At 34.0% G+C, this 21,601-nt stretch overlaps 3 protein-coding genes across 3 annotated transcripts in view; 2 read left to right on the forward strand and 1 right to left on the reverse strand.

Annotated features, from left to right (window-relative positions):
- The first annotated feature begins 8,401 nt into the window (after positions 1–8,401).
- Positions 8,402–11,864, forward strand: LOC134714225 (uncharacterized). The gene is made up of 2 exons (XM_063575466.1): positions 8,402–8,506; positions 10,096–11,864. Exon 2 carries the CDS (start codon positions 10,118–10,120, stop codon positions 11,432–11,434), a length of 1,317 nt encoding a protein of 438 aa, XP_063431536.1. The 5' UTR covers positions 8,402–8,506; positions 10,096–10,117; the 3' UTR covers positions 11,435–11,864.
- Positions 11,865–15,422: 3,558 nt separating this feature from the next.
- The window catches only part of LOC134716074 (cartilage oligomeric matrix protein-like), a 42,415-nt gene continuing 36,236 nt past the window's right edge, over positions 15,423–21,601 (reverse strand). Inside the window, exons 22-24 of the mRNA XM_063578815.1 lie at positions 17,888–17,985; positions 17,319–17,458; positions 15,423–15,735 (exon numbers count right to left, since the gene is read on the reverse strand). Coding sequence (XP_063434885.1) covers positions 15,659–15,735; positions 17,319–17,458; positions 17,888–17,985 — 315 coding nt within the window. The 3' untranslated portion in view covers positions 15,423–15,658. The remainder of the gene's footprint in view (positions 15,736–17,318; positions 17,459–17,887; positions 17,986–21,601) is intronic.
- Positions 19,164–20,194, forward strand: LOC134716075 (uncharacterized). The gene has a single exon (XM_063578816.1). The coding sequence runs from the start codon at positions 19,286–19,288 to the stop codon at positions 19,940–19,942; it is 657 nt and encodes a 218-aa protein (XP_063434886.1). The 5' UTR covers positions 19,164–19,285; the 3' UTR covers positions 19,943–20,194.

Below are 21,601 nucleotides of genomic sequence, written 5' to 3' on the forward strand. Positions count from 1 at the left end.
TGTGCAGCCGATTTACGCTGTGTATTTCTGAGTACCTTCTTACTAGTTTTTAGTTCAATGTATGCACTCTGAGTAGGATCTTTTTGCTTTCCTAACGACTTCCATTTTCCATAGCACTCTTTGCTTGTTTTTGCTGCTGCGGCTATGTCCGGGCTCCAACATATTTTTCTCTTTTTACGCTTTTTGACGGGTTGTTTAAATTGCTTTTCTGCGTTTTTATTTAGTATGGTACAGAGTTGTTCTCTGCAGCATTTTCACAGGTGATATCTGAGCTAAATAATTTTAAGTCATCTTCTACGTCCTTTGCATATTTTTGTTTATCTATTTTCTTCCAGATGATTCGTTTAGTCTGTTTTCTTACATTTTGAGTATCCTGTATTGGTATTGCACCCTGGAGTAACACCAGTACTGGGTCATGAGTTGAGCAGTTTTCTGGTTCTCTCATAAATGTTGTGTACATAGAGATAATTTCTTTACTCTGTATGATATAATCTATTTGAGATTCATCCCTCCCATTATAATGATAAAATGTATTTTGCCTACGACATTGATTTGGAATGAATAGTTTTTGCTCCTCTAGAAAATTTTTGAATGTTTTATCTCTGGAAATCCCATCCTTTCTGTGAAGTGAAGCATTCATATCTCCACCCAGAATAATGTCAGCGGTAGCACTATATTTTTCCATAATTTCTGCTATTTCATCCAGTATGGCTTGATAGTCATCCTGTGTATTGCTGCCTCTTGTTGGCATGTAAGCGCAGATAAGTATTAATGGCTTTTCGTACTTTAATTTTATAGCGATAATTCTGTTTCCACCATCTGGGAGTAATTCAGAGAACTGGTCAAATTTCTTGCGTACGCATATAGCCACCCCCCCATGTCCTCTTGTCCGTTCCCTTGGTTCAATCATCTTATCCTCGTCAAAAGACTTAACATGACATTGAAAGTCCGAAAATTCTGTGCCAATTATATGTTTTTCATGCTTATAAAGCCAATGTTCTTGCACAAAGATTATATCTGCTCTATTGCTTATTTTTTCAAGATATAGTTTGTTGGATCTATATCCTTCTACGTTAAAAGTTAGAAGTGATATGGTGCATTTGTTGGATTGACGTACGGATTTTGCAGTTGGAATTGATGTTGCATCTGGTGATGAGGATGTGACTGGATTGCTGTTGGATGATGTATCCAGTGTTGTTGTGGTATTGGTTGGACATGCGGGTGGGGCTGGATCTGATGCTGTGGTGTTATTTGCTGATATCTGTTCGGTTGCTGACTGCACGTTTGTTTGTTGGATGATGTTGTTTCCTTTGCTGGTTTTCTGTGATTCTGATATCTCTGCTTGTTTGATCTCTTCCAATTGTAAGTCTGTGATCGAATGTGTTTGTTTTTGAAGTTTCCGAGTTGGGGTTGAATTTGTTCTGCTTCCTTTAGCCGTACCTTCCTTGGAATGGGAGTTTCTAAAAAATGGTCCTGATTTATTTCATTTTCATTGAAGCTATTGGCCCCATCATCATTAATAGAGTCAGTTTCGTCACCTCGCATGTTGACTATCAGGTCGTCCAGTCTGGTATATAGATCTGTTGCATCATCTGGGAAATTGTTTGTGTGGTTTTTGGTACTGTTTGATTGAAAAGTACGTTTTCTGGCTTCCTTTGGAGCGTGGTGATTTTCTTCCTTTCTGGTGTTATTAGTGTTGTGAATTTTTTCATTCATGTACATTATTTTCGTGTCATGTTTATGCATGTCTAGCTCTATTTGACGCACTTTTTGCTCCAAAAACCATATTTTCATTTCATTCATTGTGGAGTTTGAGTCAGATGTTACGTTTGTTGGATTTGTGTGACTTGATTCATGGGATTTTCCGTTAATACCTTCAAGTTGTTCAATTCTCTTTCTTGCTATTATCAGAGAGTGTTCTACGTCCTTTTTTTCTTGTTCTAAATTGATGGTAAATGACCTGTTTGTGGCTATTTGCTTTTTGAGCGTTGTAATTTCTGAGTCCAGTTTGCAGATTTTGTTTTCTTTAGATTTAATAATTTTGTCTTTGGCCTCCAATTCACATTTCAGTTGATTAGCTTGGCACAAGTAATTACAACTACTTAATATTCTGAATGATAATACAAGAAAATAACAAGAGCACTAGAAAAGATAGAACTTAGGTTTCATGTGGATGACAAGTCCATCACGTAGGAGAAAGTTACCATCATAGGTGGATCCAGAGGGAGGGGGCCCAGCCCCCCCTTTTGTGCGAAAAATTTGGTTGATTATATAGGGAATCACTGAAGCATAAAATTGAGAATGGAAATGGGGAATGTGTAAAAAAGAGACAACAACCCGACCAAATAAAAAAACAACAGCAGAAGGTCACCAACAGGTCTTCAATGTGGCGAGAAATTCCCGCACCCGGAAGCATCCTTCAGCTTGCCCCTAAACAAATATAGACTAGTTCAGTGATAATGAACGCCATACCAATGTCCAAATTGTACACAAGAAACTAAAATTAAAATAATACAAGACTAACAAGGCCAGAGGCTCCTAACTTGGGACAGGCGCAAAAATGAGGCGGGGTTAAACATGTTTGTGAGATCTCAACCCTTCCCCTATACCTCTAACCAATGAAGAAAAGTAAACGCATAACAATACGTACATTAAAATTTAGTTCAAGAGAAGTCCGAGTTTGATGTCAGAAGATGTAACCAAAGAAAATAAACCAAATGACAATAATACATAAATAACAACAGACTACTAGCAGTTAACTGTCATGCCGGATCCAGACTTCAATTAAACTGACTGAAAGATTATGATTGGCCACATTTAAAACCTAAATGGTAAAATCCATTAACTAAAAGTATCAACCTAAGAAATTTATTAATCAACATTAACGATCATTAACATGAGTTTATATAGATCTCAAAAGACTTATCAGAAAGAAAAACCAAATTTACAACAAGAAATAAGTATGACTCCTTTTACAAACGAAAGAACATAGTTCAGGCCCTTGAATGGAACAAATAAAATTCAGTTGAGAAGGAATATACAAACTTATAAAAAAAACATCAACAAATTTACAGGACCAGATACTATTGCTCGCAAAATACTGAATGCAAACTTTGAAATAAACTTATACTTTTTTAAGCAAATCTCTAGAAACAGACAAAATACCATCAGACTGGAACCGTGCTTACACCAGTATATGTTGTTTACACCAGTATATAATAAGTGAGACAAATATCATCCTAGTAATCACAGACCAATTTCACTTACCTACACCTCATGATGAAACACATAAAATACTGAATGAATTACAACACGGACTTAATAGAGCATAAACATCAAATGAATCAAAACTAGCTCAGAACAACGATAAAATCACACAAACTGATCTAGTGATCATGGATTTTGCCAAAAATATTTGATAAAGTGCCATACAAAAGTTGAAATTAAAACACTACGGCATTTCAGATCAGGCAACTCAATGAATTAAATAATTCCTATCCAACAGAACTCAAACAGTCATCGAAAACACAATTTCAGGCGTACCTCATGGCACTCTTCTAGGACCAATACTCTTTCCTATTTAGAATCATATTCAAAACAGTGTGGTCCTGGCCATTGATTGACGACCTAAATTATCCCATTGACTGGGACAGATTAGGTGAACGTTTGTCGGTAACAATCACTGCTCACTATGTACTTGTTAAAGACACTGAATCTGTGGGGTCACCAAAGGTTCTCAACGCCTAAATAAAGCAATTCGAAAAACGAATCCGGAATAATACGATGTGTTGATGTATATTAATGATATAAATCAAAACTTAAAGGTTATTCCTGAATAATTTTTCGAATTATTTTATTATTAAAGGCGTTAAGAACCTTTAGTGACCCCACAGTTTAAATTCTATAATAAGTAAGAAGTGAGCAATGGTCGTTACAGACAAACGTTCACATAATCTGTCCCAGTCAATGGGATAATTTAGGTCGTCAATCAATGGCCAGGACCACACTGTTTTGAATATGATTCTATATAAACGATTTACCTGACTACCTTAAACACAACCAAATAACTTGAAGACTTTTTGCAGACGACAGCATTATCCACCAGCCTATTACCTACCTATAAAACGAGAGAAAGACTGGCTTATGACATTCCACCCGGACAAATGTAATATCATTGGAGTCTGAGCAAAGAATACTATCATAACAACAAGCAAGACCATATCCTAGAATAAGTACAAATGGCAAAATTCCGAAGTTATTACATTTTCTTTTGATCTCAAATTGAACAAACATATACAATAGTCAGCATCTAAAGAAAATGCGTATTATTTATCAGACGAATTTCAAATCAAAAACATAACTCAAAATTTAAGTAAGGGAAAGAGCTTATCAAACTATAGGAATACTAAAATTAGTTTATTACTGCAAAGTTTGTGATCCAAACACTTCAAGAAACATATACAAACTGGAACAAGTGCAAAGAAGAGCTGCACGATATACTTGTAACAAATATCACGACCTCAAAATATTCTACAAAGGCACAAACAATGAAAGTATAATTCCATCGACAGATATTCTCATAAAAAGAAAGTCTAAAAGATTATCTACACATCAACAAACATACATACATCAATGTATCAAAGACAGTTTTAAGTTCTCATGCTTTAGTCAACCAATCAAAGATTGGAATAGATTACCACCTTAAATTTCATACCAAACCTCCACAGACAATTTTAAGGAAGCACGAACTCCTCTTTAAAACATTCTCTCGCCAAAACTAAATTTGCCAATTTGTTGTTGTTGTTGTTTATATGTAATATATATATATATATATATAAAACAACAATTGTATAGTTTGCAAATAAAAGAAAATAATGAAATTAACGTTAAAGCAACTCAGTTAGAGACGCACCGGAAGTAAATGCATACTCAAAATGTTGACTGTTTCTTTGACCTACAGAAGAGGAAGAATTATACAGCTTCTTTTTGTTATACCGTCAGTTGTGTCAGATCAGTAACCACTGATAAAAAGCACAATTTATTCATGATTGTTAGGCATTTTTCGGATTCTAATCTCTCGTCTTGTCTGACTACAGACTGTACCTTCCACTCCATACACCAGTGAAATAATGAAAACAATTTTAAAAAAATACATTAGTAATAAAACTCAAAACTCTTTTTATTAAAGTTTTCAATACATTAGATATTCTCTTTGTTGGTTTATGTATTTCTCAACATTTAGTTTATTATTGTAAAATGTTCAATGGATTACACTAGAGACATATAATACAATGTTTCTGGTTTACACAATGTCTCTGGTTACAGAAGTTACATGTATGGAATTATCGGAGAGTTAATATTAATATACCAAATCAATACAATGTAATGCCACTTTGGGTCATAATCAATAATGGTAAAGAAAATATTATCAATATCAATAGAAATTATATTGCTTAAAACGCTGAATTCCCAAGAAACCCTTCTACGATGTATGAACATATTTATATTTCATATGTAACAACATTGACGATGTGTTTACCTTGCAATCTTATTTCTAATAGCAATGGTACCGGTGTTATATAGTCATTCTTCCCCCATGACAGTTTTCCCCCCGGGGGAAAGACTGTCATGAGCCAATCATTCCCCCAGGGAAATTTTGGATCATTGTCATTCTTCCCCTGCGGAAAGTCAGAAGCTTTGGTAACTATAAGCTGAAAAAAAGTAACTATCATTTAAAAAATCTTATCGTGACGTCGCCGACGTTATATTACAAGGCGGAAAATTTAGCTTATCGTGCTACTTACAGGGGAAAAATTGGCCTGATCCTAGTTTTCCCCTTATAACGCTGAGGGGGAAAAGTGGGATCATGCCAATTTTTCCGGGAGGAAATATTGGATCGATCCAGTATTTCCCCCCGGAAATTTTGGCATGGGGAAGAATGGCTATAGGACACCGGTAGCCGGTGGTCTATCTTATAGATCTCTAATTTTGATAATTCCCTATTTGCTGTAGGTACGCATCTTAATAAGAATTGAAAGCTTCATTTTGTGATTTTATTGGGTTTGTAAAAAAAGTTCACCGAAGCACATTTTGTGGGAACGCTTCATACTAAAAACATGCGCACAATCAATGGTTTTGCAACCCAATACATTAAAGTACAAATAAAGAAGCATTCAATTCTTATGATTTCATTTTCTGCAAACACATTGGAATCACGGCAATAGCCAATTTTTCGTTCGTTTTCCGTTGCATTATTGTGAGGGCGTTGACCACAGGCGCTTGGGTCTATGATACAGATTTTTTTTTTTTTTTTTTTTTTATTAAAATATTCAATTTTCTATATTTATGATACATATATATCACTTCTGTGCATGTCTCACCTAGTTTCGAGTGATTTAAACGACCTAGAAAAAATACAAAATTTTACTATCCATACTAAATTTTCTTAGTATGGATAGTAAAATTTGGTATTTTCTCTAGGTCGTTTAAATCACTCGAAACTAGGTGAGACATGCACAGAAGTGTCAAATTTTAATTCCCAATGTAAATTAGTCACTGTAGTTCTGTGTTGATTAAATCTTTCTATTGTAGTTCTGATCTACCAATTTAATTGTAGTGTCGTGTTTGACCACAGCCACTCGACGTTATGTCACTACTGACTAGTAAAAGAATATTAACAATGGGAAGAACATATTGTCCATATATATATATATATATAAAAAAAAAAAAGGTCGAGCTCTTTTTTATCTCATCTGGCCCAAAGGGCCAAATGAGCTTTTCCCATCACTTTGCGTCCGGCGTCGTCCGTCGTCGTCTGTCGTCGTCAACATTTACAAAAATCTTTTCCTCTGAAACTACTTGGCCAGATTAAACCAAACTTGGCATCATTAGGGTATCTAGTTTAAGAAATGTGTCCGGTGACCCGGCCAACCAACCAAGATGGCCGCCATGGCTAAAAATAGAACATAGGGGTAAAATGCAGTTTTTGGCTTATAACTCAAAAACCAAAGCATTAAGGGCAAATCTGATATGAGGCAAACTTGTTTATCAGGTCAAGATCTATCAGCCCTGAAATTTTTAGATGAATCGTACAACCCGTTGTTGGGTTGTGCCCCTGAATTGGTAATTTTAAGGATTTTTTTCTGTTTTTGGTTATTATCTTGAATATTATTATAGATAGAGATAAACTGTAAACAGCAATAATGTTCAGCAAAGTAAGATTTACAAATAAGTCACATGACCGAATTGGTCAGTTGACCCCTTTAGGAGTTGATTCCTTTATAGTAAATTTTTAACCATTTTTTCATAAATCTTGGTAATCTTTTACAAAAATCTTCTCCTCTGAAACTACTAGGCCAAATGAATCCAAACTTTGCCACAATCATCTTTGGGGTATTTAGTTTTAAAATTGTGTCCGGTGACCCGGCCATTAAATCAAGATGGCCGCAACGGCTAAAAATAGAACATAGGGGTAAAATGCAGTTTTTGGCTTATAACTCAAAAACCAAAGCATTTAGAGCAAATCTGACAGAGGTAATATTGTTTATCAGGTCAAGATCTATAAGCCCTGAAATTTTCAGATGAAACGTACAACCTGTTGTTGGGTTGCTGACCCTGAATTGGTAATTTTAAGGATTTTTTTCTGTTTTTGGTTATTATCTTGAATATCATTATAGATAGAGATAAACTGTAAACAGCAATAATGTTCAGCAATAAGATCTACAAATAAATCAACATGACCGAAATGGTCAATTGACCCCCTAAGGAGTTATTGTCCTTTACAGTCAATTTATGTGTTATCATTTCGAAATAATTCCAAGAAAGCAATTTTGTTTTGAATTGCAGTAATAGTACATACAAGTGTGATGTTTAATAATCTTTGGGGTCACTTGGGTCTTCATAATTTCAAATTTGTCAAGGTCAACATTTTGGGAAGAGGGCTGATTTTTAATGATACTGGACTTTTTTTTTTTAATGAAACTGCTTAGTGAAAAAACATTTAACCTTAACGGGATTTTTTTTGTAAAAGAATATTCTGATCCCCAATAAGTTGATGAAAAAAAATATCTGGTTAAGCAGATGACAAAAATCAGAGTCGAAATTTTACCCATACCTTCAGAATGTTAATTATTGAGAGAGAAAAACATTGACTGAAAGCGTTGAAAACGGAATAAAAAAACTTTCTGACTTTGACAAAAAAAAACATCCCCTTTTTTTACTAGAGTTGAAAAGTTACTTCCTTACAACATCAGTAATTTCAGACTTAAAATTTTCAATAGATTCAGAATGAAATGCTTGATGAGACACGTTGTCATGATTAAGTTTATTGTGAATGGGGAGAGAAGTTGATGATGATAGATCATAATAGATACAGTAATAAAAATCATTGGATGTTTGCATTTTTAATAAGGTATCCTCGTGTGATTACACCATATCGACAAATTAATAACATATATGAACTAGATAATTCTACAATGTCCTTGTAGCACAAACTGTTCATCATCAGGTATGTAAGTTTAAACATATTTATTTATAGTAGTTTGGGAAACAAGTTTAGCACGTTACATCAATCCCTTTCCACTTTGCGGGTGCGAGTGCTGCCTTGAAGCGGCATTAGCCTGCACTTTTTCGAAATCTACAAGGGGTTCTTTAACGTGCAAGAGATTTGGCTCTCTCTTAACATGGGTCAGCCTTTCTTCGTCCCCTTCCGACGGACTATCATCGTTTCCTCAAGACCATACTCGCAAATGGTGTCAAAGGAGAGCCGAAAATTAAGTCCCTGAAATGATCATCCCAGATCGGTAATCGAACCAGGAACCTTTGTGATGGTAGTCATCAGGTATGTTGTTATTTCTTTTCTTTATATATGACTTATTATTTTTTTTTTCATACATTCATCTTTGTTTTGTTTTCTTTTATTTTAACAAAGATTTCGAAAATTAATCCATGAAAGTTACTTTATTTTCATGAATTATCCCCATTTTAATATTTTTATGAGAGGCTGATATGTCTATCCCACAGCTCATTTTGATATCCGCTCCTTGTCGTTATTCTTTCGTATTTTAGATTGTAGGAACTTACCAAAAGCCGTTATTTGAATTGATACAAAAACTGTTTTTTAAACAGGAAGATTGTTGTAGGTATTATTAGCGTTATATAATATGATTATGTCGGAAATACTAATACCGTTTTAAATATGAATTATTTCCCTAAACATACATACACACAAAAATAAAAGATAAACTGGTTCCACGGAGATATTTGTTTAATTTTGAAAGTATCATGCACTTGCTGAATATTTTAACATATAAACTAAGCAAACATTCAAAATCAAAAACTAACGATCATTGAATATGCATGATCATATTAAATTTGTGGAAATCAGATGTGCAAGAGCCAAAACAACTGCTTACCAAATAGTATTGAATTAAATTAATTAGGAGTGATTTCTTTTTTAAAAATGTCTTTAACTTATGCAAAATTTTCAAAGTCGATAGACCATAATTGTGAGGGAACAAGCCAAATAATATCCATGGAAAACAGATGTGTTAAAGCTAATATATACAACTACAAACCAAATAACACTGCTAACACTGCTAGTAGTTCCCCTAACAAGTTCATTGTTGACGCTTCCTAAAGGCAAGACAAAATTATCTAGCAAATACACAACCCTTCAACTGTTCATTTATACTACCGGGGGATCTATGGAAATTACATGGTAAAAACAAAAAATCGGCTCCATTCAAAACATTTGACATGGGTTCCTTGATCCAGCTGTATACAGGTAGTCTTTGTTGGACAATTGGTTTATAACGGTGATTTAGATATAGTATATGCATGCTTCCTCAACAATAAAAAAGCCGACTTACTTGGCTGGTTTAGTGGGCATTTGAAAAGTACTTCGTCTACTGCTTAGATAAACAGCTATGATATTTGAACCTTTTATGGTTTTCTTTAACTCTTTTTAAAACAATTTTCTTTCTAATCTTTAACTTCATTTGACATAATCATGTAGTGTGTGTAAATATTCTCGACGTAAAATTTGGATACATAATGTGCTATACTATACAATATCTGTCCAACCTTTAATTTCAGTTATCCCCCAGAATGAAAGAACATGCGAAGATACAGATTATGGGTTGGCATATTTTTTTTCATGTCTGTGATGGTAAACATTATTTGGTTGACGTGGACAGTCAGTCATTTGAACCCCAGTACAAATACTGAAGTATACGGATCAAACAAACCTGAATTTCAAATTTGTCCCAATGTGAGCGTTTTAGCGGATATCATTTACTCACCGTCTGTCGTTTTTCAGAAATGTGCAAATATCAAGATTTATCCTTATGCTTTCGTCATGTTGAAAAATGTTGTGATAAATCCTACTAAAGCTAAAATTAAAAAAGGAGGAGAAGATTTAACCAACGTCATAGGCCAAGAAGCAGACGAAGAAGAGCTTCAGCCTCAACTAGGTTACTTTACGATTCAATGTGATTTCGAGCAATATAAAAAAGTGACGAATGAACACTTTGTGTTTCTTAACGACATGAATCGTCGGTGGATGCAGGTAGTTGCAAGACAGGATGGGATGTTGATGTTTAACGAAACTAAAAATACTTTGACGATCGCCGTCCACCGAATCGAATATGCCAACTTATACCACGCAATGACGGAATGGTACAATGTATTTTTGGTCGCTTATGTCTTTCGAAAACTAATTAATTGCCAAATTAATGTATTGTTTCTTGATGGTCACCCGTATTCTGATTTAGATTTTACATGGTCGACGCTGTTCGGAAAAGTTACCAGAGCATCTTTTATCAGACAACCAACCTTATACCGTTACTTCATTTTGGCGGGAAATAATAGCCCATTGAACGACCATAAATCAAAAAGCTTGCCAATGGTTGAATCATTCAGAAACTTCTTTCTACAAAAACATGGAATAACCGAAACAGTGACTAAAAACTGTAACCATCTTAATATCCTTTTTATATGGAGACACGACTATGTTGCTCATCCGCGAAACCCAACTGGGAAACTCAAAAGAAAAATCAAAAATGAATTCGAACTTCTAGAAAATGCTAGACGCTTTTTTCCAAATCATAATATCGATGGTAGGCAAATGGATAAATTAAATTTGAAGGAACAACTATTTCTGATTTCAAAAACTAATATTCTTATTGGAATGCATGGAGCCGGTATGTCACATGTATTTTTCCTGGAACCCGGATCAGGAGTAATTGAGTTGTTCCCAAAATATGCTCTTCCTTCGAATATACATTTCAAAGCAATGTCGCGATGGCGAAAACTATTCTATACCTCATGGCAAAATGTACAAACTTGGAATGAATTTGAGGATGGAAGTACATATATTCAACCATCAGTGATCAAGTATTTGATTCGACGAAAAATCGCAAAAATATGTAATTGATTGAAAACTATTTTATAAAGATGTATGGTAAATACAATTGAAAATGTATGTGGCAGTTCTTACAAAGATACCAAATTACGATAATACAGTATCTCAATGCCATTTATAGTAGTTAAATGTTGAAGATTGAGCAGGAAATTCAACTTAAAATTGAGAATGAAAATGTGGAATGAGTCAAAGAGACAATAACCCGACCATAGAACAGACAACAGCAGAAGGTCACCAAAAGGTCTTCACTGCAGTGAGAAATTCCCGGAACTTTTTTACTTGCAAATGCCTGTCGATCTTTATGTTCACATGAGTACCTGTATTTTTTAACGACTTTATACAAGCAAGTGAATTACGTTCCTATATTACAGTCTCTGTTTACAAGAACAGTGGCCAATACTGTATATCTATTGCATTTATTTGATTTCCTTTAAAATGTCAGCAAGGGTAATGTTTTTTTTGGTATTTTTTTTTTAAACTTATTTACTTTTTGTAATAAACTATTCTGATCCCCAATTTGATGGAGAAAGAAATATTGCGGTCAAGCAGATGACAATTTTTTTTAATTTTTTATTCTGAAACCAATTTTTTCCTCATATATTATAGATATAAGAAAATGTGGTATGAGTGTCAATGAGACAACTCTCCATCCAAGTCATACTTTATAAAAGACAACCATTATAGGTCAAGGTACGATCTTCAACACGGAGCATAGACTCACATCAAACTTCAAGATAAAAAAGGGCCCTAAAAAATACTAGTGACAAAACATTCAAGCGATTCATACTTTAGAAAGCAACCAATTTTCACTTTGCTTTTTTGACGCATACTAAAAAACATTCAAAGATAAAATGATTGCTCCCAAAGTTCGTGTTTACCGTCGATTATCCCCTATCGACGGATATGGAAAAGTAAAATTTATATGGTCCTAGTTCTGTAGTTCATGACAATAGCAGTGGGACGACAGACATTCGTCATGTGATGAGGAGGATTAGGCCGTACCGTCAATATGATAGTGAAATATATACTTGTCGACAAAAGAAACGATACAAGACTTTTTTCAAATTAAAGATAAAGTTTTCCGTTTATAGGACCAATATTGAAGGTAGTAAGACTTAATCATTATGGAAATATAAATCCGTGTAAACAATATTTTTTTTTGCTTTCTTGACGTTTTTTAGCGTTTTTTTTTCTTTTCAAAATTTACATAAAACGACAATTTGATAAACAGAAGTTCCAACTAATAATGTCAACCTCTCATTTAACGGCAAAGACAATGTTTGCCATCAATTTGTTTTTAAAAATCATACAATTTCTTCGTTTATTTGTTAAGCAAAGTTCGGCCCCACGAGAAATCGTTAAAATGTATACATTATCAACTGATTTACCATAGACAGTACGTGTAAAGTTATATTAAAAAGCGGTCACAATCTTAAAACTAATCCGAAACGTTCCAAATTTACTTGTGTTGTTTTCATATATTTGAGACAAAATTAAAAAAAAAAAATGCATTTTTTGAGATTTCAAAAAAAACTTTTTTTAAAAACAATATTTCAACCCATTAGTTACAACATGAAACACAACTTGATTTAGCATATTGCATATTTTTAAACAAGTTTGAAATTTTATCTAGTACTTAGAAAATTACGTGTCGATTTTTTATTCAAATTTCCGCCAAACTAATTTGCACCCTATAATCGTTGACACGGAATTTAGATACTTTCCGACAAGTTTTGATTTTCATTATCACATGTGCATACATTGCAAATAATAAACCTTTTTAAAATAGTGTATCACATTTTGTTTTATATTTAATACTTTTTTATAACTTTTACTTCAAAGTCGTGTATCGTTTCTTTTGTTGACTAGTATATAACTTTTAGCATCAAATCGTCAAAAAAATGTCTTCAATATTGTGGAATAACGCGCGCCCTTGCAAACGTGCTGGATTCGCTCTAGTCCGAGATTACCCTGACGTCCAACGGCCTTTTTATTAGACAACCAAGGTCCACAGTTTGTCTGGCAAAACAGTCGTTGGACATCATCTAGTAATCTCGAACTAGATCCACTCCTGTGTTAGTGAGTACAATAAATACGTATCGTAGGCACTATCGACATGGATCGATATCTCATTCATAATTTAAACATGTTTAATGGTGCACTATACATGAATCAATTTTCAAAGACTTCAATATTACAACTATAAATAATTAATTTTGTAAATCTATTGCGTTTCAGTTAAAAGCGTAGTCACTGAAGGTAAACTGTGACTACGGTTGCTATTGTGTTTTTTCGAGTGTAACGTGTTTTTTCGAGTGTAACCTGTTTTTTTGCGTGATTACGATAAACATTTCTTGTACGACAGTTCCAGAGACTGTCAATAAATAACAGGTAGTTTAGTTTGTGAGATCAAAAGTTAATATCAGTACTGTGTGCTTTTTGGAAGAAAACGCAGAATAATAATTGTTTTCATTTACAAGTTTTCTAGATCCTAGAACTATTGTTGTTATCTATCCAGCAATAGAAAAGAAGAGCCACGAACAAATGTTATCATTGTGAAGAGTACAAAAGACACCACAAGAGCCTCATATTCCCATTTGCTTCAAATTACATCTTAGTGAAATCAAGAAGACGAACGAGGGCAACATACTCGAATTAGATATCCATGGTGTTTTGTTTAAAACACGAGGATATATTGAGTCAATACAAGTAAGACGGCGAACTAATGAAAAAATAATCAAAGGGTATATAATGGGCAAGTCGGTCACCTATCTATGTAATATATCTAGCTTTAAATCTTCCCAAAGTCCAACACCAAAAGTTTGAAGTAAATCACAGATCTTGAATTAAGGGTGCAGTTTATATACGATAGTTTTGAACCTATATTTACAAGTTGATGAAAATTTGCATATTGGCGATTTTTTACCTGATTAAATCAAATGTGTAATAAAAAATATACCTTCATGTGCTACTTTTGAGTAAAATGAGGTCGACATTTTGTGTATTTGCTCAAAATTCAAATTTGTGGCCGTATTTTCTTTTTCGAAAGAAAGACGTAACTTTTTGGATTTAAAAGATAAACACAAATTGTTTTTTGTTAAATAATTTTTAATTTCTGTATTTTATAAGAATCCTAAAATATTATGCATTTTTTATTCAGAAATAACTCATATTTATCAAATGGTCATGAATCAAGAAAAAAACGTAATTTGTTGCTGTATATGATTTAGTTATTCCCTTTAAAATCAACAAAATTCATCCCAGGTTACGAAATCCTATAATTTATAAATAACGTCAGAGGCGGATGTAGGAGGGGCAGGGGACGGGCCCCCTAACCTAGGATAAATTAACACCATTATGGCAATCCCGCATATCGAGTAAAATCCAATGTGAACTCGACCTGAAACACATATTATATCCAACATAGCCCAGATGACGCGGACGAAAGCGGATAGGTCACACAAATGACCACCAGGAAACAACGACTATGGACTAATGGCTCTTAACTTTGGACAGTCAGACAGAGAATATAGTGGGGTAAAACTTGGGACAGTGATGTAGCAGCACAACATACGAAACTACTTCAGTTAATAATGACTTGACTGTTAAGATTGATACGAAGCACAATTAATCACTAAAGAATGACCTCTTCGGCAGTCAATGGGCCCCAACTCATGAACATTTCTGGATCCGCCACTGTTCAATGTTCGACAATATTGTTGAATCAATTTTACAGATCTTTTTGATGTTTTCTCTTGTTTCAAAAGTTATTTCACAAGAAATATACCATGATTATTGACACAAATAGATAAGTGATTAAAAATTGATTATTGCATGCCCTGTTCTAGATCTGTTCTGTTATTATCAACCACCGAATGATATTGTCCTCGGGCTTAATACCTCTGATAGTGTGCCACTAAATAATAAACATCAAATAAAAATAAAAATGCCATTGGCATTTAGGTCAAAATGCAGAGTTGAAATAACAAAGACAGAAAAATAAAACAATATTTTTATTAAATTTTAAATTCCATATTTTACAAAACCAAAACTTGCAGTTGCAAAAGCTTTATGATCATATTAATATTGAACAAAATATAACTTAACAGTTTTCAGATATTTTCAATTTATGGAACCTGAGAACAAAATAATGTCTTCATGAGCTGCAAAAGGTAAATTGGTTGCAAGCCTGACGATGTTGGTGAGCACCATCTTTTTTTATTATTATATCTTAATTTATCTTCTCGTTTTGCTGTGTATTTCTGTTCCATTAAAGCTGTAGTCTTCGTCCATAAGACCCTCAGGTACAAAGTCTGAAAATAAAATTATAAATAGAAGTACTGTGAGCAGAGCTTGTGATTTATACGTACCCGGCCACGTCCACTTGTATTTTTGTCCATCTGATGAGTTAAGCCTTTTTCAACTGATTTTTATAGTTCGTTCTTAAGTTTTACTGTTATACCACTGTCCCAGTTTAGGGGAATGGTTGGGATCCCGCTAACATGTTTAAACTCGCCACATTATTTATGTATGTGCCTGTCCCAAGTCAGGAGGCTGTAATTCAGTGGTTGTCGTTTGTTTATGTGTTACATATTTGTTTTTCGTTCATTTTTTATATAAATAAGGCCGTTAGTTTTCTCGTTTAAATTGTTTTACATTGTCTTATCGGTGCCTTTTATAGCTGACTATGTGGTATGGGCTTTGGTCAGTGTCGAAGGCGTACGGTGACATGTAGTTGTTAATGTCTGTGTCATTTTGGGCTCTTGTGGACAGTTGCCGGTCTCATTGGCAATCATACCACATCTTCTTTTTTATATTGTACATTGATATCACCGCTCACTAAACCCTCTTTACACCAAAAAGGTTGAGAACATGAATATGCAGTATCTAACTTTATCACGCAACATGTGTTTTACTAGGACCATCAGTCCTTCACCTTCCATCTGATACCTAAAATTACTAAACTATAATATGCATAGTTTTACGTTTACACCTATACGAAGGAACTATTATGTTTTAAATAAATGTAACAGTATGTACTACTTCTCAGGTTGTTCCTTTTTCAACCGGGCCCTATTTCATGGTGTTTCATCTCGAATCTCATAGTCTATCCAAATCATTTTTTGTAAAGAATTTCGCTCAAGCCGGTGTAAGGGCCCGTCTTTAACTCGCAGAGGGGAGTTTTTTTTAACTCCGTGTTGAAGGCCTTGGAGATCATGAACAACAATACAAATGCTTTTCCTTTTACTTATTGTGTGTTTTAGCTGTGCATGTACTGATTATATGTGACAAATGGATACCCAACCTTTGTTTTCTATTGGTTATTAGTATAAGAACGGTTAATTCATACTTTAAAAAAAGAAACATATTTTGGGTCCGTAGCTGCGTCGCTGCATGCAATTTTAATAATAATGCAGGAAGCATGTGTTGTGCTCCAAGAACATATTTAAAATTATTTGCTTTAGTAGAAACCAAGGAAAGATTGACGGACGTTTTTTTCTTGTCCAATGAGTGTTGTGAAATCTCAAAATACCGGCAAACAGGATGTAGCTGCACAATAGATGTCAAAATGACTTACATACTACGACTTGACTTTATAAGGTTCCATACCAAATATAAAATCAGTTGCTTCCATAGAGGCCAAGAAAAACTTATATATTTTGTTTACCGGATAGTTGTAGAAAAAACCAACACATTACAATAGAAAACCAAAGTATACGGGAGACACAAACTCAGTACATGAAAAAAACACCAAAAAGTGAAAGAACTGCGCTTTTATTAGCTGCATGGTATAGATCTATAATTTGCCGGCTTCCAAAAGAATATGAATAGTCTATAGGCAGATCCATGCAGGGTAAACAGATTATAAGCTTAACCAATCAAATAACATACTTACTATTGCATCTGTATAACAGATTTGAAAATATGACTTTTTCTTGTGAAAAACAGAAAACACCAAGTTTCCCGCCACGTAAAGTTGTATCAATTATGTTACCAGAATCTGCTATTAGATCTGCTCCTTCAAAAAACTGAACTCTAAAACATAACAAAAAAAGAATAAAATTAATTCGTGTGTATCATTATAACAAAAATGTGCTTTCAGAAAGGTAATCGAACAACACTAATAAGTATACAAACAAAAATAAGGAGGAACAACTCATCTTTTATTTTTCATTATACAAACATGCTTGTTAGTGAAATTCAGTACGTTGCCTGTTCACATATTTATCACGGTGGTATAAGCACCAATACTATAAAAAAAAAAAGTTCATGTAATCGAAACAGACCTGTTTCTGTGTGGCTCTAGTTTGTTGACAAACTGTTCATTTACTTGTTGGTTCTATTCTTATACTGTAGCTACATTATGGATTTCAATGGGTACGTTAATCAAAACACACTTAAAATATATTCAGAAATAGAAATTTCTAAACTTTGCCTTACTAAAGGAAAGTTAATTTATCTGACCTGATTAATCCATTGTTAGGTCTGTGAATCAGTTCCATCCTATATGCTGTCTTGTCTTTCCATCCAACATTCAGTGGATCCTGCCATAACAACCTTACCTACAAGGAAAATAAACATTGTGATACTCTCGTGTTTTCAAAAAAGTTGCACAAAACCTTTCAAGAAATAAAAGATTGGGCTGGATATTCATAAGGAAAATAAAATAAAAATGCACGAATGGCCCCGCTCCAGCATTATAATTTTCCAAGTTGTAAAGAGGCATAAATCTAAAACGCAAAAATTCATATTCCTACTGTCTATGAGTTTTGGTTCTAATTAGAACTGTGTGTTGTGGTCCCTAGCATTGCGTATGAGTTTCATAAAACTTGCATGAGGAAAATTTAAATAAGAGTGCGCAAATGAAATGGGACGGACCAACAGAAGGGCAGTTACAGGTTACTCGTCATGTCCACATTGTTACGACGGGGATAACAATCTAATATCCCCATTCCTTCAACCAATGCGTATAAACTGAAATAAAAACTCGCTTGTGTATTGTTTTAATCTCGAATAATTAATATTATTGTGACGTCATTTAAAATGTTTAAGCACTTTCGGGGATCTAAAATTCTTTATTCGAGAGACAGTGCACGGAAAAACTTTCATTTCACTGCGAGACTAAGACGGTCGGTCCCTAGCACCGGTTTCAGTAGAATTCTTTGACTTTATATGACAAATGGGAGATGTGGATATTTATTTAACTGTTGGTTAATATACTAATATTAAGAAAAGTTAAAATTAACACACCCGAGAGTTTGACGACAAACAATACGCAATGCAATCATTACTTGTAATCAATTATATAACAAAATCATATGGAAAATGACGAAATATACCATTCCTTGCAAAAATTCGTCCGACAAAAAAACAAAGACTTTAATAAAGGCCGTGTCAAATTTGTACAACAACGTTGGTGCAAGCATTGAATTTTTTTTGTTCTTATAGCAAAATTGCGCAGTTCTTAATATTAATTATGAACGGCAAACATTTAGAATTGAAACATTTCTGGAAGATAAAATAATAAAATATCACACATATACATACTCGAATCATAACTTGTTTATACAATTTCATATAAACAAAATTGGAGTTGACAATTTGTTAACGTAATAATAGTTCTTTTTTAATTTTTATTTTATTCAAAACCAACATGAAAAGAAACAACGATCAGATTAAAATGTTCTCACAATGCGAATTCTTTGATCTGCCGACACCTCAGTGAAGTCCCAAAAATAGAATCAATCATCAAAGGTCAGCGAGCTGTCAATCAAAATTCCTTGTATAAAGATAAATTCTCCTTCGCACCATATGCGTAGATGCTGACGAAGTGAACGCATGTGATTTCATAAGATTGCAAATATGTATAGCTTGAACCAGGATTATTTAAAACTTAGTGACTTTTTGAGAAATAATAGGAAAGAAGATGTAATATGTCCAGGTCTTAAGCCGTTTAATCCGACTGGCACTACTGTTTTAGCACCGGAAAATCCAGAGCCTGTGGTAATCCGAGAAGTTCATATTATCCAGTTTGTACCTGTGCCGGTTTTACCTGTTGACGAGGAGAGGATTGTGGCAATGTGGCCACTTGAGGAAGAAAACATGACCGGAAGACCAACAACAAATGACAAACATATCGAACATTATCGTAACGGTGAACTGGACTTGACCAATAGCATGCATTCTGTCACACAACAGAAAAGCCGAAAATGGAAAATAAATGACAATACTTTTCGAGGAATCGCCGGGGGACGAAAACAAAATGGATGTGGCTTCTGCAGGCGGAATGGAGAAAGAGCGGCATTCTTTTATTCCCATTCTCTGAAGGATTTGCACGGTAATGTTGAATGTCCAATTCTAAGGAATTATACTTGTCCTCAATGTCAGGCGACGGGTGACTACGCCCATACAGTAGCATACTGTCCTATGGGTCGAGATAAGGCACCAATAACGTCTATAAAGTCAACAAGAAAGAGTTGTGGCTGTAAATGGTCAGACAAACACTGCCACTGTACATGAACTTGGTCAACTTTTTAAAACTTTTTGTTAGTTCGCTTTTTGATGAAGGAAAGAAATCCTTGCGTTTATCGAGTATTAACCAACAAATTACCAAGACCCGTTTGATGTTAATTATCTTGGTATTGTGTATAAAGGAATAAAATACATTGACTGTCTGAACTTCACATGTAATTCTTGAACTTGGTATCATTGGAAAATGTAATTCGATCGTTTATATTAATTTCACATAATAGTACCATTACAGAAAAAAGAAAAGATTTTAAGAGTTGAAAAAAATGAATTTGGTTTTTATATTGAATTAATATTGTTATTGCTGAAATATTTTGAAAGATTTTAACATTGCACGAAGTTTACATTTTTATCAACACATATTTTATGAACACGTATAGTATACCAGTTTTTTTAAGCTTTGAATTTTAGTGTAGAATTTTACTATAAAAGTTTGTAGATCATTGACGTCTTTGTTGTTTATTAAACTAAAATTATTCCATTTTGCGAATAAGTTTTGTCATTTATTTATATGTAGTTTGCATAATGAAAGTCTTGACCTTGATGTTCTTGCTCTATAACATCCAGGCTGTCAGTGTGTGTTTTGGTCTTCATTTGAATTGTGTTTGCTCGAAGAATTTAGGGACAGACGCCTTGCCACATGAATGATGTATGGTGTATTGTGTCCACTTTTGATATGAAATGTATATTAATGGGGAAACGGCCGATGAGACGGTTAACCAACGACTCTTAAGTTTTTTGGTATTTTCATCTCGATATGTAGAAAAAAATCATGTGATTTAGAATTTCCAACCCATTGAAAAATTTAGAAATGGAAAAATTCCACTCGACTGGGTTAAACCAGTTCTAGGGTGTAATAGTAATGTATTGATTACAATTGATCGAATGCCCGTGCACTGGATATTGAGCAACCAACAATAACTCTCTCAATCAAATCAGTTGAGAAGCGCAATTATAACTCACTCTGAATGTATTTACAAACAAAATAGGTGTGGTACGATTGTCAATGAGACATCTATCAACTAAAAACAAAATAATGAGGATACTTACTCGTATAGAACACTGCACGCACTTATCTTATTCCATATTGTGTAAACAATGATATTGAGAATGGCAAACGGAGCAAAAAAAAAAAACGACTAAAGAGCAAAAAAAATAATCCACATATGTGTCTTCAACACAGCGAGAAAATCCCGGACTCGTAGTCGGGATTCAGCTGACTCCAAGGAGCAACGGGTACTAATTCAGTGAAAATTGAAAATGTTTAAGCTACTAAAGACCCTACATGACACAATGGTAAAGCAGTGTGAAAGATAAAACAAACAAACATATATACGTTAAACGAACAAAATAAAACCACGCAAGACTGATGCCAACCACGGAATTGTAGGCCCCTGACTTTGGACAGTCTCATTCGCAGGGTTAAACACGTATGTGAGTGTTTAAACACTACCAAACCTGGGCAAGTTATGTCTCGGCTAGCACAACCAGAGAATAAGCAATAAACTTCAATTAAAAAAGGTTTAAAGAGCCGTCAGATCGGCACTAAGCACACACTATGACAAAGAAAAAAATCTTTGAGTACTTGCAGCCAGCTACTTTGAAATAATACAAAGTCGCTTGTAATAGATAAACATTTTTTCTCCAAAC

This window comes from Mytilus trossulus, chromosome 4 (assembly GCF_036588685.1).
Source record: "Mytilus trossulus isolate FHL-02 chromosome 4, PNRI_Mtr1.1.1.hap1, whole genome shotgun sequence".
Taxonomy (NCBI): Eukaryota; Metazoa; Mollusca; class Bivalvia; order Mytilida; family Mytilidae; genus Mytilus; species Mytilus trossulus.

Coding starts and splice junctions, on each gene's coding strand:
- LOC134714225 (XM_063575466.1), top strand. CDS start 10,118: ATGCGAAGATACAGATTATGGGTTGGCATATTTTTTTTCATGTCTGTG.
- LOC134716075 (XM_063578816.1), top strand. CDS start 19,286: ATGTATAGCTTGAACCAGGATTATTTAAAACTTAGTGACTTTTTGAGA.